At 36.6% G+C, this 16,039-nt stretch overlaps 1 protein-coding gene across 3 annotated transcripts in view; it reads right to left on the bottom strand.

Annotated features, from left to right (window-relative positions):
* Positions 1-16,039, bottom strand: part of BABAM2 (BRISC and BRCA1 A complex member 2) — a 161,758-nt gene that overhangs the window by 133,946 nt on the left and 11,773 nt on the right. For all 3 annotated transcript variants that reach the window (XM_038132577.1, XM_038132575.1, XM_038132576.1), the window contains one exon: positions 6,616-6,692. Coding sequence is in view for 2 of the 3 variants with exons in the window: in XM_038132575.1 (XP_037988503.1) it covers positions 6,616-6,692 (77 nt within the window). In the remaining variant the exon portion in view is untranslated. The remainder of the gene's footprint in view (positions 1-6,615; positions 6,693-16,039) is intronic.

Below are 16,039 nucleotides of genomic sequence, written 5' to 3'. Positions count from 1 at the left end.
ATTATATTATTCATCAGTACAAAATTCAACCTGTCTCTTCTAGAAGCCATGCAAACTGTAGACAAGAACCACTGATCAGTCTCTTCTATAAACAAATTCTTACCTAAACCAGTCAGTTTTAATTGCCTTTACAAATACAAAAGTAATCAGTTACTCACTACAACCTGCAACCAAGATACTAAGTCAGTGCAGTCAGCAGTATGAAAGGATTTAAATTAACTAAATGCAGACCTGCCTGGAATCCTTGTCACTGGATTCCATGCTAAAGAATTTGCTCAGCAGGCTTTAAGTCAAAAGCAATAATATAACACCTATAGAACCCTTTTCTAATTGGTTGGCAAGAAAGATTAGTACCTGAAATTACAATAAAACTTGTTAAATACAAAACTACTACTACTGAAAAAAGATACATGAGTAATTCTACTTTGCTGTGGTACTGCTGCTGACAGGCTATTCTGCTCTCAAATAAAGGGTGTTTTTGAGCTTAATTTCTGATGTGATGTGCAAATTGAGATATCAGAAAAGGAGAGGCAGAAAACTCAACTTAAAGACTCAAAATCATCTCATAATAGAGGGACAATTTGAAAAAAAAAATTATTTGATTGCATTAGAAAAAAACAACCCAACTTCTCAGCACCTCTGTGACACTCCAGAAGAAATTCTAGCTACTCCACTGCACGCAAGGCTGTGGAAGACCAAGTCTCCATGAACTTGGTGCAGCTGACTAAAACAAGTTGTTTAGTCTCATTTGAGACGCCTCAGGACACATTTACAGCAGCTATAGTACATGGTTTCCAGAGAGATCAGTGCCCTGTGAGGCAGAAGCTGAAAAGGCCAAGAAAGGTATTCTTGGGAACCTCAGAGTTAAGACACCTATAGTTAGGTTAGTGAATCAAGTTCTGCTTCTCCAACAGAAGCAAGAAATATATAGGATGAATTTGCAGGATGTTATTTTTATTCTTGTACAAAGGGGTGTAGGTTTGGGTCATTTTTTTCTTTAACTTCAACTGACAAATGTTGCTGTAGGAGGAAAAAAAAAAGAGCTGTAAGACTACAGAAAGTCTGTTATTTTGTAAAGTGGGAAAAACTGTAAAAATGAAGTATTATAAAGTAAACTGGATCCCAAGCTGAGCAAGAAGGCATCAAGACAATCTCAATAACTTGCAGTTCTGTAGCTGGGCAACTGCTTTCTCAGAAATCTTAGTACTAGAATTGAAGTGGACAAAGATGAGAATAACAGATAATTCAAGATGGGATAAGACACTGCTAGAAATTAAAGCCAGGCAACACTGAAGAAATTAAAACAGAAACACTGGCTAGGTGAGAAAAGGACAGGTGAAGGCAAAGGATAAATAGATTCAAGCAGATGGCCTAAGACCATCACCAGTATGTGCAGCCCAAACAGGTGAAAAAAGGAGGAAAGAGCAAGGTAGCAAGGCATTATGGCAATACCACCATGGAGGCTAACATAAAATCTTTTAAGCCTCTCTAAGTCCACACTTGAACATAGATACTTCTAAGGTCGCTTCTCTTGATGAAGAAATACACTAGGACTTACAACTGCAAAATCTTCTGTAATTTACTTGCTCAAGAGAAGTCTAGAACATAAGAAAAAGTGAACAAAGAACCCAAGTAAGAGGAAAGTGGTTACTTTAAAGGGGGAAATACTGTTGCAAAGTTTGTATTCAAAGAAGAAATAAGTATATGATTTGACTCTCTCTTGACATTCTCATTAGGTACACTCATTAGATAACAAACAGGTTACTGAGAGAAAAAGATTTATTACTCCTGCCACGTAAAGCAAGACTCAGCCATACTAGAGAAAACATATTGCCTGGAAAAATCTTTGTTAAGTTGCGTGACCCTAAAAAAACACATTTATCATACAGGTAAGGATAACACCTAAATATAATCTGAATTACAGCAACCAGGAAGTCCTTCCCATAAGAGCCTCAACCTAAATACAGCCTGTGTCAAATAACCTAATGGTGCAAAAACCACTAACATATGCATTGCAGCAACATACTTATGAAAATCTTAAATCTTACAGTAACTTCAAAAATCATTTTCACAATTGTTTATTGGCACAATAAACAAGTGTTTAGCAAATTACTTGGCAAAGTGGCCTTTAAAGGGGCAATAAGGAGGTCGGGCTGTTTTCTACATTTATCTTTTTGTTTGTTCTTAATAACTTCCTTAAAATAGAAATCCACAAGAAGACTGGATGAAATTACTGAAAGAGTTCCATCACAGGAATAAAAACAGATGAAATTTTGTACCACGTATTATGGGCAATATTCTTAGACTGGTTAGGCATCAAGACTGATTTCCTCCTTTAAGGCCCATAACCAAAAAGAGTAATAATCTAACAAACAAAAATCAGAAGCAAAAAATGAAAAGCTAAGCTTCAAAAGAGACAAAGGAAATGTTCTTCAGGATCAAGGAAACCAAAATGGTGGCAGTAGAACCCAGAGCCACAATCCACTCACATAAAAACAGTGAAAATCAGACAGAAGATGAAAATACTAGAGTTCAAGAGGCCGCAGAGAACAGTAGCATTGCAAGGGCAACACATTGTTTAATCACTGTGAAATTCCAGATGACAGCACTCAAGGTCAGAGAGGGAAGGAGGCATCAATGCCTGAAAAAGAAAATGTGAAGAGCAAAAGCAAAAAAAAAAGGTCAGATTCCCTAGCAAGCAGCAATGAAAGCTTGAGTGAAAAAGAAAAGTCAAACCCAAGATATTCCAAGGATTTCTGGAAAAAAATTGTAATTTGATTCTAAATGGCATGTTTTAATTATAAAGACTACTGCAGCTTATAACTCTGCTTATTCTGACAATTTCTGCTGATATCTGCACTGATATTTTATCAACTAAGATTGAAATATCTGCAAGAGTTACGGAACACTTCACCTCAAAAAACACAAATACTTCATTGAAAAGGATACTAACTTTTCTAAGCAGATACTGTGGTCCAGTTAACAATAAAGGATACCTCTGCATGCTACACAAAATAAGTTTTGTTCTAGAAACACAGATTCAATCTCTTACAGGGTATTAAAGACAGTCTTCCTGAAATTAAAACTCCAATTAAGAATTCTGAAAAACTCAAATACAGAGAAAAGTATGGAGTTTCATGCAACAACACTGAGTACTGGATGAACTAATAAAAACAATACGGCCATCCCACATTTCAACTGACAGTCAAGGAAGACAAGGCTCAAATTTTCTAAATATTACCACCATGAAAACAAACAAAAAAATTATTTCCCTTACAGAAAAATATAAAATGAAAGTGCCTCCCTGAAAGCATCACTTGAAGTGCAATGGAAGATAATTAGTATGACAAACTAGTTTATCTTGAACACTGGCATAGTATTTTCTCCAGTATAAAATTGTGGATATCTCCAAGGTCCCTGGCAGGAGCTGAGAAACTCTTCAGTGTAACATTCCAGCAGCTCTGTGTACATGCAAAAGTAAGGAGAACATGACATCTTAAAAAAAGCCCATTACACAGCAAACAAGCCACTCTGAAGTCACAGCATGTTTGCTCCTACCAAAGTTTACAAAACAATTATTTCACACTATAGGTAGTTAGCCTTGCCTGCAAGTACACTTTTTCCTTTTTTGAGAAGCTGTGAACTTTCTGGTCTTTTGGAAAACAGGATTGCACTGTGCAGTTACACTTCCCTAAAGCTGCACACCAACAGTTTCCAACACACTGGGATTGCTACAAGGGTGCCTGTGCAGTGGCAGCGGTTATGATTGATGATATGCAAAGACCTAATCTGTTGCAAAGAGGATGTAAGACAAACCACAAAGGAACTACACACTTCAGCCTGTATTTGGTACCACATCTGAAGCCCATACACTGGAGATCCTGAACACGTTCAGCCAATCTTTTTATTCTGGCAGATTTCGCAATTTTCCTTTGCAGAAATATTCTGCCCTTGAAAGATAACATATCTAGCAACAGCCTACAACAAAGTATCTACACATCTCTGTTTGCACACTATGGCTGTCTTCCCCTGCCATCGTTACAGATCTAAACACAAAATTATTAAAGCTTTCTTGAATCTGCTCACATCACTATTTATTTCACATGCTGTGAGACTTAATGATTCACAGCATTTTCAAACATGTAACACTGAAATGTGGAGGATTACTATTACTTGAATTCACAGCTATTATTAGACACCTCTGAAAAAGATACACTTGTTTACACCATTTTCAGTTGTCTTTGTTAAAATACAGAACATGTTTCTGTAGGTTTTTTCATTCAATCATGTATAGAATATAAAAATTATAAGAACACTGGAGAAAAAAACCCCAGATTTCTCAATACTGAAATTTAATGCATATTCCATAATCACATTTTAGGTACTTTAATTGGACTATAGTAATTTAATATATTAATATAGTCTTTATGTCTGTGCACTTGCATTTGAGCATTTCAGTCTATTTTCCTCTATGAATCAGGAACAGCTTCAGCCTCTACTTGAAATAAGACTTACATCTCTCAGAATGTACAAACACAGCCCTGTATAAGATAAGACGGTCCCAGAGAATATGATACCACTCTATAAAGCATGCCATCCAGTGAAACATATTTTGATTTGATCATAGTCATCAAACAAGACTCAAGTGGAATCTACTACACGTTGCAGAACACAACAAGACTCAACAGTTTAAGTTTATTACGCATTTTAACAATTTTTAAAATATAAGTTCTACTTGGGAGGGCAGTTGGCTTCATACAATACGGCCATTACTCACAAGACTTCTGAACAAATGTAAAACCACTTCTTTTGTCTTAAAATAATTACTAGCTAGGATTTAAATCTTCCAATTTTATTCTGTGAGAAAAAAATAATTGGTAATCCTCTTGAGCCATAATTTCACATATTTAGAAAAGTCAAAATAGCTATAGTAGGCTGATACATGAGACTGGCTCCTCTTCTGAACACCTGAGTAAGCTTCCAGATCAACTTCTGGGAAAGACAACTTTCCTTACAGGTGCCAAATGGAAGCTTTAATGTACTTCTAGAATATAAGGAGCTTAACTGTGTTGATTTCTGTTCATAAAGGATAAGGACTTCCAGTGCATGACATATTGTAAAAAAACAACCAAAGAAAAAAAACTGCAGAAGGTATACAATAAAATTCTTAATACATAAAATGTCTTGGAGAGCTACAGCATGTGTATGGTGCAGTCTGAATGGATACTATCAAAGCAGTGTTTTAAATGCTTACCATTTCTGCTCACACCAAGTACCTGCTCCTCCAGACAGCATACTGTCACAGATTCGCAGGATAGCTAGGGCTGGACAGCACCACTGGAGACTGCCTAGTCTAATCCTTCAGCTCAGAGCAGGGCAAACAGGGGAGATTGCTAAGGGTCATGCCCAGCTGGGTTCTGAACAGCCCCAAGGATGGAGATGCACAAACTACACAAGCTCTGAGCACAATCTGTTCTACTTTTTGACCACCCTTGCAAAAGAGTTTTTCTTGTGTTTGAATGGAATTTTCTACATTTCAATTTGTGACCATTTCCCTTGTAAACCATGACAAGTGACCACCACTGAGAAGAGCCAGGCTTCTTCATTTATCCCCATCAGGTATTTATAAACTATTGGTGAGATTTGCCCTGAGCCTTCCTTTCTTAAGAAGCCCCATCTATTTTGGCCTCTCCTCATACAACAAATCCTCCGGTTCTTGATCATCTTTGTAGTCTTTTGCTGTACTCATTGCAGTATGTCCACGTTGCTCTGGTAACAGACAGACAGAACTGGACATAGTACTCTAGGCATGGCTTTACCAGAGTTGTCCTAAAACTATAAATGCCAAGCCTTTAATTCTACTTTATCTGAAATTCTTCATCCTCTCTCATTTTTCAGTTGTTAGAGATAAAAACAACACAATCATTTTTCAGCAGTTCAAGTGTTTAGAAAATGTTACCTTCTGAAAATATACAAAAGTAAATTTTATTTTAAACCTTTGAAAAAAGCCACAAACTAAGACAAAGAGAACACACACTAAGAGTGGGCAAATGAACTGGCTGTCTACAGGTTCTCTAAGCATAAAGATGATTTAACAATACCACTAAATCAGACAAATCAAATTAACATTTCTCTGTTTTGGTCAATTATACCAGTCACTGTTTAAAGATACCTAATAAAATAGCAGACTAACATATTTTATTGGAGCTTAATAAAGAATTATTCCTAAAAGAGACACAAAGAAACAACACAAAACAGCTTATATGTATTATATTATAATAATATATATTTTATATATATATACAGCTTCTGAAATGAATATAAAAATGGTGATGAGATTGTCTTAGTCATAACATTTTATTAGAAATACCAGGTTGTGTCTTTTGGCTTTTAGAACTCGTTTTTCAAAACTGTCGTCTCACAGAAGCCTTTAAACTTATCTTAAATATTACATGTTCCTGATGGTTGCGTGTTCTTGGAACTGAAGCGTTAAGAGAAAACAACAAACACATGTATCTCAAAACTCATAAAGTTAGACAGACACATGGGAAAATTAGTGAGGCATGGAACACTGAAAGAAAAGCCAAGATGCAGCTGCAAGATTTTTTAACTTACATTTGAGTGTTTCTCCTGCATAAGGGATGTGTAGCTTAAAACGATCACAGCTGGGTCCAGGGGTCAAGGATGTACAGCTAAAAATGAAGATAAGAGAAGAAAGAATGTGCTAAGCAGTTACAGATGGTAGCAAACACATTATTCTACAGGATACAAATGACTAATAACAAAGATATTGTGACTACTACAAATACTCATCCTTATGATTCTGAGAAAGAAGAAAAAGTGGGAAAGATGCAGGAGGCCCATTCTCTTTTGATCAGCAGTTCTCAGAACAGCATAAGAAATGCCAGGATTTGTGCCAACTCTCTCCCATTTTAAAAAGAAAACATACATGCAATTGCTCTGGCTTGAATGTGTAATCAGAATGCTCTCAATTAGTCAGTCAAAGCCATCAAGTTCTCTACTTTGTGTACAATTTTGCAAGTCACAACTCTGTATGTCATAGTAACATGGTTACCCATGTTTATCCCTGCCACTCATACAACTGGGATCAATCTTAATTTTAAGCCACTAACATTTATTAATTTTTTACCTAATATAACATTAAAGTTTTCCCTTGTGGAAAAATCTCACAGTAGCCTTCAAGAGGACAAGTTTCAGAATCAGCTACCTGAGGCTGTAACAACTGAGCATGTTATCTTTTTGGCCTGTGACTCTCCTGTTTATCTGGAGCAGTAGAACAGCAGCCGAGCCTCATGGTGGTAAGTGAGCACTTCATGAATAGAAAAGTCACTGGAAAACTGTTTAGTGCTTGGGCCAAAGATGATCAACTTTTTCATAGCTTTTAAGTCATACACCGAAATTCACAAATAAAAAAATCTCAAAATCTCAGCTGCAAAAGCAGAAACAGGGACGTACATTGTTTCACTGGCAGGAATGGTCTCTCTGCTGTGGGCTGCTGGGCATATGATGAGTACTAGGAGCAAAAACATTGGAAGCCCTTAGAAGTTCATTGTTTTATGTTTTTAGGGATCTTGATAGCCCTGCATCTTCTTGCCAGCCTAACATTACTGAGAACTGTTCATTGCCCCAGCACAATTGTTGCAAGCCACCTAAAAACCAAAGCCATACTGGTCAACTCTAGGAAAAACAGTGAGTGATAAGAACGGTAGACAAAGGTAAAATAACTTGACTAAACGTGATATATCAGATCACTGGTAGAGCTCTAATACACACCACTGACAACATACTGAAACAAAACCCATATTTACTGGGCTATACATGCAGCCATAAGCAGTAAGGCGTGTAAGCCAGAAAACTGTCAAAAATTCTCATCCTACCTTGTCAGAAAAAACCCCATCATAACTCCTGCAGCTCTATCTCTCTATCTCTCCCACTGCACAAGAGGCATCAGGGCAAATGGAACAATCCTAATTCTCACTCACATACTCAAAATCGTTCAGACAGCCATTTCTCTCAGGTCCTGGCTCTACAGTCTCTTTCCCTCTTTCCCCTTGCAAGTTATGGAAACCATATGCACTAACTTCAGACTGTTTATATTCAGTGAGCTACACTTACTACAGTCAAGTTTGTGCCTGCATGTACCTTTCTCAAAAAGAAGCAACCATGAAACTACAGACCAATTAACTTAAATGGAGTTTGCACAAAAATACTAGAAAACATAAGCAAGCCACTTGTGTGCAGCTAGAATCTAAGGCAGATACAATTAAGAGCCACATGCAGTTAACAGCCTACACTGATTCAGCAAGAATACACCATATTTTTTCAGCAGCATTACAGAAATTAGATAACTGTCCTTTCAAAAGGAAGAAACACATCTATCTTGTCCCGTCCTTGCCTTAGAAAGGTTTTTGCAACATCTTCTGAGAGTATCATGAGAAGCAATCTAGAAAGACATAATTTAGATATAAATTATCTACTATCAGGTATGTGCAGAACTTGAATGGAAAGCAAGCTTGAAAAAAAGGATTAGTTTACATCTTGCTTCATCCAGGAAGAATGACTTGACTTGGCTTTCTTCTGCTGGAATAACACTTCACATTTTATTGAAAGACTGATGATGGAGAAGAAATGATGCTTTGTGAAACTTGCTGATGATGCAAATTTGAAAGGGAATACAGCATGTTAGACAAAAGGACCAAAGCTGAAATATGTTTTGATTTAATGGTTGCACTATTTATCTTTAAATTTCATCTAGGTAGGGCTTATCAAAAAAAGTGAGCATCACCAGCCTCATTGGGAGTAAAATCAACTTAAGAATACAAAATATTAGATCCCTAGTACAACAGAAACAAGAGCATATAATTCTTTTACAAGAGAATATAATTCTTTTCCAAGAAGAACTTTTTAAATAGGTGAGAACAGCAAAATGGGAGTGCCTACTGTTAGGGCATTTTAATGTCTGTGGATGCACTTAACAGCTATACAGACATTATTAGCTACTTCCAAATAATTTCTATGGCTTACAACAGATATAAGGCAAATTCTAGGAAGTATACAAAAAAAGTGCACCACAAAAAACCCTTTTCAACATCTAAAATATCTCTGCAACATCATTTAATATTTAATGAAAATTTCTTTCAAAGTATCACAGGTCACAGTCTGAGACATTTCTCAAATACCATCAAAATTACAGTGTTGTTAGCTTTTCAACAGACGCAAAAACTTCTGATCCTGCAAATACCCTACAATCTTTTCTATTAGCACAATGGGCCATTTGGAAATACTTACGGAAAGTATAATATTCTTTAACATTAAAATAAAAGCTTTTTTTAATGGTAAATGTCCCTAAAAGCAATACTAAGTGCTTTTCCTATATTATTATACTGTACTAGAGATGTTTTTAATTTTATTGGTCTAGAAATGATAGAAAGTGACAGTATTAACATTTTTTCCCCCCAAATTGTTCTGGCTGGGCTGCACAAGAGACTTCAGTAACTGCAATAGGCTGAGCAACCAAGCAGAAATATTATATACATCCATTTGAAAGGAGGCAGTTTCTGTTTAGAATAAACAGCAAAAGAACAAAACTCCTAAGGCAAACCAAAACTTTGGTACATGTAGGAGTCTCTGCGTGACCTCATTTCAACAGAAAGCCCCAAGTAATGGCCTGACTAGGGACAATATCTCCTGCTTGAATTTCCTTAACACACAGAACCTCTTAAAATTAGATGCATATCTGACCCTGAAACATGACCTCTGTCTTCTCCAAAATGTAAGACTTTTGTTTTTTGGAAATGTGATCCTTTTCCTTAATGTGGTCCACAAGACAGTAACATTTGAAAATTAATGACTTGTAACTAAGTCTTTTAAAGATTATTTGTTGTCCTTTCTGTACAGGGAATTGACATATAGAACAATAATACCTGGTGTTGAAAATTAACATCATAAGCTGGCTCTATATCATCATATATGGGTGTGCTATCTCCCTCTTTATTAATGGAAAAATATTACACTGGTTTGCATTTATTTATCTAAGTAATGTCAATATTTTATATAAGATGATGCTGGTACTCTGATGCTCAGAGCAGTGATACATCTTGGTCTTCATAAGATGATTAATGCTATACCTCAAGATCTCCTACAATGGTTTCCCTACTAAAATACCAAAGAATCATCAACTTGAAAAGTTCCTGGGACTAAGGAATATCATAAAGTGCATTGCTTAAAATCATTTTGCTCTATTCAAAAGGGCTGTGCTGAGACTTTTGGTTGGAGATTGGTATATGGAACTGAGTATGCAGCAACTACAGCTGAATACAGCTTGTTCCCTTTCACAGCAGATTTTAGTTAAATTCCTTAGGCAGATACAACAGATTAAACTCAAACTGAGACACATTACATCCTTATGAAGTAATTATTCCAAGTAGGAGACAAATAGAACTTTCCTTCATTGAGTGTTTGATGCACCTTACAGATTGTCTGTGACTACTGGGAAAAGGTTTCTTTCACAGTTAATACAACACACATAAACTGAACCTGTTCTTATTCAAAGACACTGTCAGCACCAGATGTTTAGTTATAAGTATTGCAAATTCTTTACCAGTCACAGAAGGAAATAAAAAAGATTAACCAAACAAAACAAAAACAACAATAATAACAATACAAACCAGGAAAGTCACTCAGTTTTGTTGCTCGGAATAAGGCCTCAGTCTATAACAACAGGTACAGTGCAATGTATTTTTCTGCTAAATGGATCAGAGTATCCTAAAAGCCCTTAAGAATACAGTTCTACTTGACTTTAACAGCAAGGTTTCCTCTTATACCAGTGCATTTGTGATTGTACTTTGTTGAATTGACACAACTTCTGTTTTGTTTAAGCTAAAACATCCCCCCCCCCCCCCCCCCATTTTGATATTTTACAGGATTGAAGCCACTCTGATAACCCTAGATTTCAAAACCATCTTCCCATCAACTAGTTTTCGAAAACCATCACTTGAAAGCACTCCCAACAAGAGAAGCAGTTTTAAATTATTTGGACTCTGGTAAGTTCTTATGCAAAAATATGTTCTGTGACAACTGAAGAGATTGCAATGAAACAAAAGCACAAGTGTTTGTCACCTTAATCATGAAAGCTAGGAGACAGATGGTTATTCTATCCAAAGACTTAAAAAAACCTCACAAAAACCCAAACCCATCAAGACCTCTCTCCAAATCCACATAGACCTCTCTCCAAACCCACCAATTTATACCCCAAAATTCCAGTCAGAGGCTTGTTTTTTATACCACTCCTAAAATCTCCTGCTTAGAACCATATAAAACTATAGCAAACATTCAGAACTGCCAACAGAAGTCCAATAGCTCTACAGGAAAATGAGTAATCTTCTTCTTATTTCTTCTTTTTTTAATTTGTGGTATAGGTGTAAGCCCAAATAGTCACGTAAGATTTATCTGATGACTATCATATTTACTGATTAAAAAGTATGCAATGCATTTAGTCATTCTTCCTTCCTAGATCACACAGAAGCTTTACTGCCTTAACTATCAGAAGACAAATCATCAGTGAATTTTACTGTACAACAGCAAAGTCAAATTAGACTAAGAATTTTAGCCTCCATAATTTCAGGAACTTAATATTGCCACTGCCTAACCTGAATAGTCAGAGATGCAAAAGCTTCCTTAATCTCATGATGCTTAGGCAGCTACACTCGCTGTTCTTGAGGATCAGTACTTCACTGGAAAACAGACAACTGTTTTTTGTTCACCAAACTCTTGGTGTAAAAGCCAAAAAAGCTTCACATTTTGTTAGAGACACCTCAATGGAGAACACAGTTAAAAACCCACCCACACACACACAAATAAAAAGCAACACCACAAAGTCAGTTCTGACCACTGGCTGTATTCCCAACCCCTCCTACCATACCTACAATATGCTTCCAACTGTTCCTGTATGCGTTGTTATAAAGATACTGTTATGGGAAAAGGAGGTCAAGTTACTTTCATAATATAAGAGGCTAAGAATGAGTATTATTTTAGGAATGACAAGACACAGTTCAATCAGAGTTCCAGAGGCTGAAGGTTTTGCCAGCAAGAGTCAAATGCAGTTCAGAGGCAAAGACAGGTTGTTTGTTTGTTACCAATGAGAGGCAGCAAACTCAAAATTCCACTCAAAACTCTTCTGTGGCATTTGCTAAGAAAAGCATCTCAATGTTCAAATCCAACAGAACAGCCTTTGTCAATGCCTTCAGATTTTTATTTCCTCCAATTTTTGTAGATGGAAATCTGCTCCAGTGTTCCTTGAAGACACAGTATTTAATCCCATTCAATTAAGACTTAATTGCAGAACTCACAACAGATGGGTATGCCGTGTACAGAGGCATTAAGAATAATTAAAGCGTGTGGAGGATGGAGGTGAATAAAAGAAAGGCCAGCAGGTGACAGGTTTTCTGCAAGATCAGGAAACAGAAAAATGGTGAAAATCACATTTTAGAGCATTGACATTGATGACCAAACCCTGTATCAGACAGTAGCTCCCTGCAGCATTGCACAAAGCTTTACAGGCTCCTACACAGTATTTAGAGTATTAATCAGCTGCTCCTGGAAACAAACAGATCCAACTAAAATTATGTCAACCAGGCAAAATTTGAAATGGGAGAGATACGCTAGTCAACCAACTTCCACCTTCAGTTTCCCTTCATATACAGACATATGTATTACACGTACTAGAGAGAGACTTGGTCTTAAAAGACTCACAGCATTGCTTTTGGGAAATTAAAACACAGCTACATTAAATCACTACTTAAATGCATCTCTTAATTAAAATACTAAAATCTGAAAGTCAACTGCTAATTATTCAAAAAACTTCCCAGCAGATAAACCCACTGTTTTCAGAAAACTCATTTGTACCCTATCCAGTTTCTTCAAACTTAATATAAAAATAAACTATAGAGAAAGACTACTTCTGGCATTGCAATAAAGATTATGATGTTGTTTTTGAATCCTGATAGCATAGGTGATATTCCGTAATTGCAACATCATATTTCAAGCCACAGTTTTCATCTGGGAAATTCCAAAGTGTCTCCAGATATGTCAACTATAGCCTCAATAAAACCCTCATCTACTGTAAACCCTTTACATACGTTTATGTTTTCCTGTAAGAAGTTCATTGCACTAACTGGAACTTTTAGAGGGCAGTGGGATATGAGGCAGAACATATATACTAGAAAAACAATACCTCACTTCCCTTCTGCACCCATAGGAAGATGTGTAGTTTTTAAAGGTAAGTTCAAATAACTATTTAATCAATTCAGCTGCCAGCTTTCACTAGAAACACTATCTTAATAAAACAAATACAGCACATGTGTATTAACAGAAAACATAGATTTTCTTAATATGAGTGAGGGTTTCCCAAAGCAGATGTTGCAGGTGGGGAGAGCTCTGGGACTTCTAGAACTACAAATCTCCTTCAGAGCTGCCAGAGTCTTGCGGCAGCAGTTCTGCAGTCACCAAAACACGGCTGCCTCTGTTGGAGGGAGATGTCCAGCCCAGCCTCTCTGAGGGAAACAGAGGAAACACACCTATATATGTATTTTGAAATCCTCTCTGAGAACTTCTACATTAAATTAAAACACACACAAACTTCTCATGATTCTGGTATATTTTAGCACCAAACTCCCTGTTCATTTAGCCTAGTAAGGCTGGGTTTAGAACAGCTCTTTTCCAGCCACCATAGCAGGACAGGTTGGAAGGTGCTATCACAAAAAAGAAATGTGAAGTACATCTACTGTACTTGCAAGAGGACTTGAAAGAAAAGCTCTGAAACGATCTCAGAACTTTCCATTCATAAAATCTCTGTAGTTTACGGTGGGAGATCATTATTACTGGGTCTCAGGGAGCTAATGATGATACTTATTAAGAAAAATAATTTAGCATTGACAAAGTTTTCAACGAAACATATTTCACAAACATGCTTTAAAAACACTGATAATCAAACTTATTTCCTTTGTAAGCAAGATCTTTTATACTCTGGTAATTGCATGTAATTATTTTTGAAGACTACACATGGCACACGCATGCCTCAAAAGAATGAAATAGAAACATAAAATTTAAATTTTAATGAGGGAATGATCAAAAATTGAACAGAAATAAAGTCAATTGTGATGGGACAACACTAATAACATACACTCTAGTATAGTATGTTTAGGTAAATAAACTAATGAATTTGCAGTATCATAAACTGTCAAATGTTCACACAAGGAAAAGGCACTCTTTCATTATACTGGAAGACCAGCTGTACCCCAAATTCTTGGAACTCATAAGCAAATTTTTAGTGAAGAGTATGAGGGAGTGGCAGATGCATCCTTTGGATTTACTTCATCTCCCTCCCCTCCTGACAGATTCCAACCATGTTTCAGATTTTCACAGCTGCCATTCAATTATCTATTATTTTGCAATGAGCTACAACCTAATAATGTGTCACATGTTTTATTTCTACTGTTCACTAAACTGAACTCCATTTCTGGAGAAAGAAAAATAGAATCAGACAGGGAACGTTTTTACTTTTAGCTTACTCTAAAAGAGAACCATTCTTCACCAAGTATGAAATTACAGTCAACCACCTGGAGTTTCATATCCTTTCAGTGTTCACAGAAAAAGCATACTCATACAGCACATCACAAAAGCTGAGCTATTATAAACATCAGCTTTAATAAGCCACATAGCATTGCTCACAATACTGGCTGTAGTAGCCAAAAAGACTCCCTCTCCATTTTCTAAGTAATTGATTTCATTTTATTGGAAAATGCAGTGAATTGGTATCAGGGAAAACCCTCAAGGACTAAAATCATAGCCTATGTTTATATATTTTCCCCCTTTAACAAACTAAATAAACAATAAATGGGTCACATCCCTGTCCAGGATGGGGGGGTTGGAACTATATCATCTTCAAAGTCCCTTCCAACCCAAACCATTCTATGAGTCTATGGATATTAGGTGGGATCCAGTGACCCTGTGTCTTCATTTCCCTTTCAAAGTTTTCTTCTAATTGCCGAGTTTTAGATCTTTTTGGTCGCAGATGCCTATATTAATTGATTTCCTAATTTACAGACACTCAGGAGAAATTTATGTTAATACAACAATGAATTCAGTTCTTTGAATATGAAAGTTAGGTCAAGCAAGGATCACCACATTTAGAACATAAATCCATAGTTTGCAGTTGCACACATATTCAAAAGGGCAACTTCAGATTAAGTATATTTACATAAAATATTACAGGACTGGAGACACAGCACAAAGCCTATGAAAAGATAACACCTGAATAAAAATATCAGTAGTTCTCCTATTTCTAGCCTTATTTTAGATCAATTACAACAATAAAGATACGTAGTAGACTAAAAAGATCAAAGGGCAAAAGAAATTCACAGGTAAAATTACAACAGACCATCCTGTGGAACTGCACCTGGAGAAAGCAAGCCCCACATCACTGCATGTTACATTTTCTCTAGAAGTCTCATTCTACAGCCCCTCAGCTGACCTTTTCTTTCTCCAACTTCTCATTCTCACAGTAATTATCACAGTTCACAGCCACCTCAGCAGTGCTAATACTATTTTCAAGATGACACCATAAAGCAAAAGATTAAGCATCATTCTCCCAATGGTCCCATCTAACTATACCTAAAGAAAGCAGTTCCATGTACATTTCTCTTGATGACAGTAAAAAAATTCCTCTTCTTGCCTGCAAATTCTTGTCCTTGCCCTCACTGTCCAGCTCCTGTTTTCTCCCAGCATCACAGTAAGAGCTAGGCTTGGCTCATCTCCTATCAGCCTTGCAGGCACAGAAAACCATGTAGGACCTCCAGCTATAACAAGACTATTTATAAACACAGTCACCTTAAGATCCCAGTGAAAAGAGGGTCCAGTCTACCATAAGTTCTTGTAAGTCTGAGTCCCCAGCCCACTATAGATGCCTTGATGTGTCTTTATGCCACTTCTAGCACATTCCCTACACCCCTAAGTTCTCCCC

This window comes from Motacilla alba, chromosome 3 (assembly GCF_015832195.1).
Source record: "Motacilla alba alba isolate MOTALB_02 chromosome 3, Motacilla_alba_V1.0_pri, whole genome shotgun sequence".
Lineage (NCBI taxonomy): Eukaryota > Metazoa > Chordata > Aves > Passeriformes > Motacillidae > Motacilla > Motacilla alba.
This window is presented reverse-complemented; position numbering and strand designations above follow the sequence as displayed.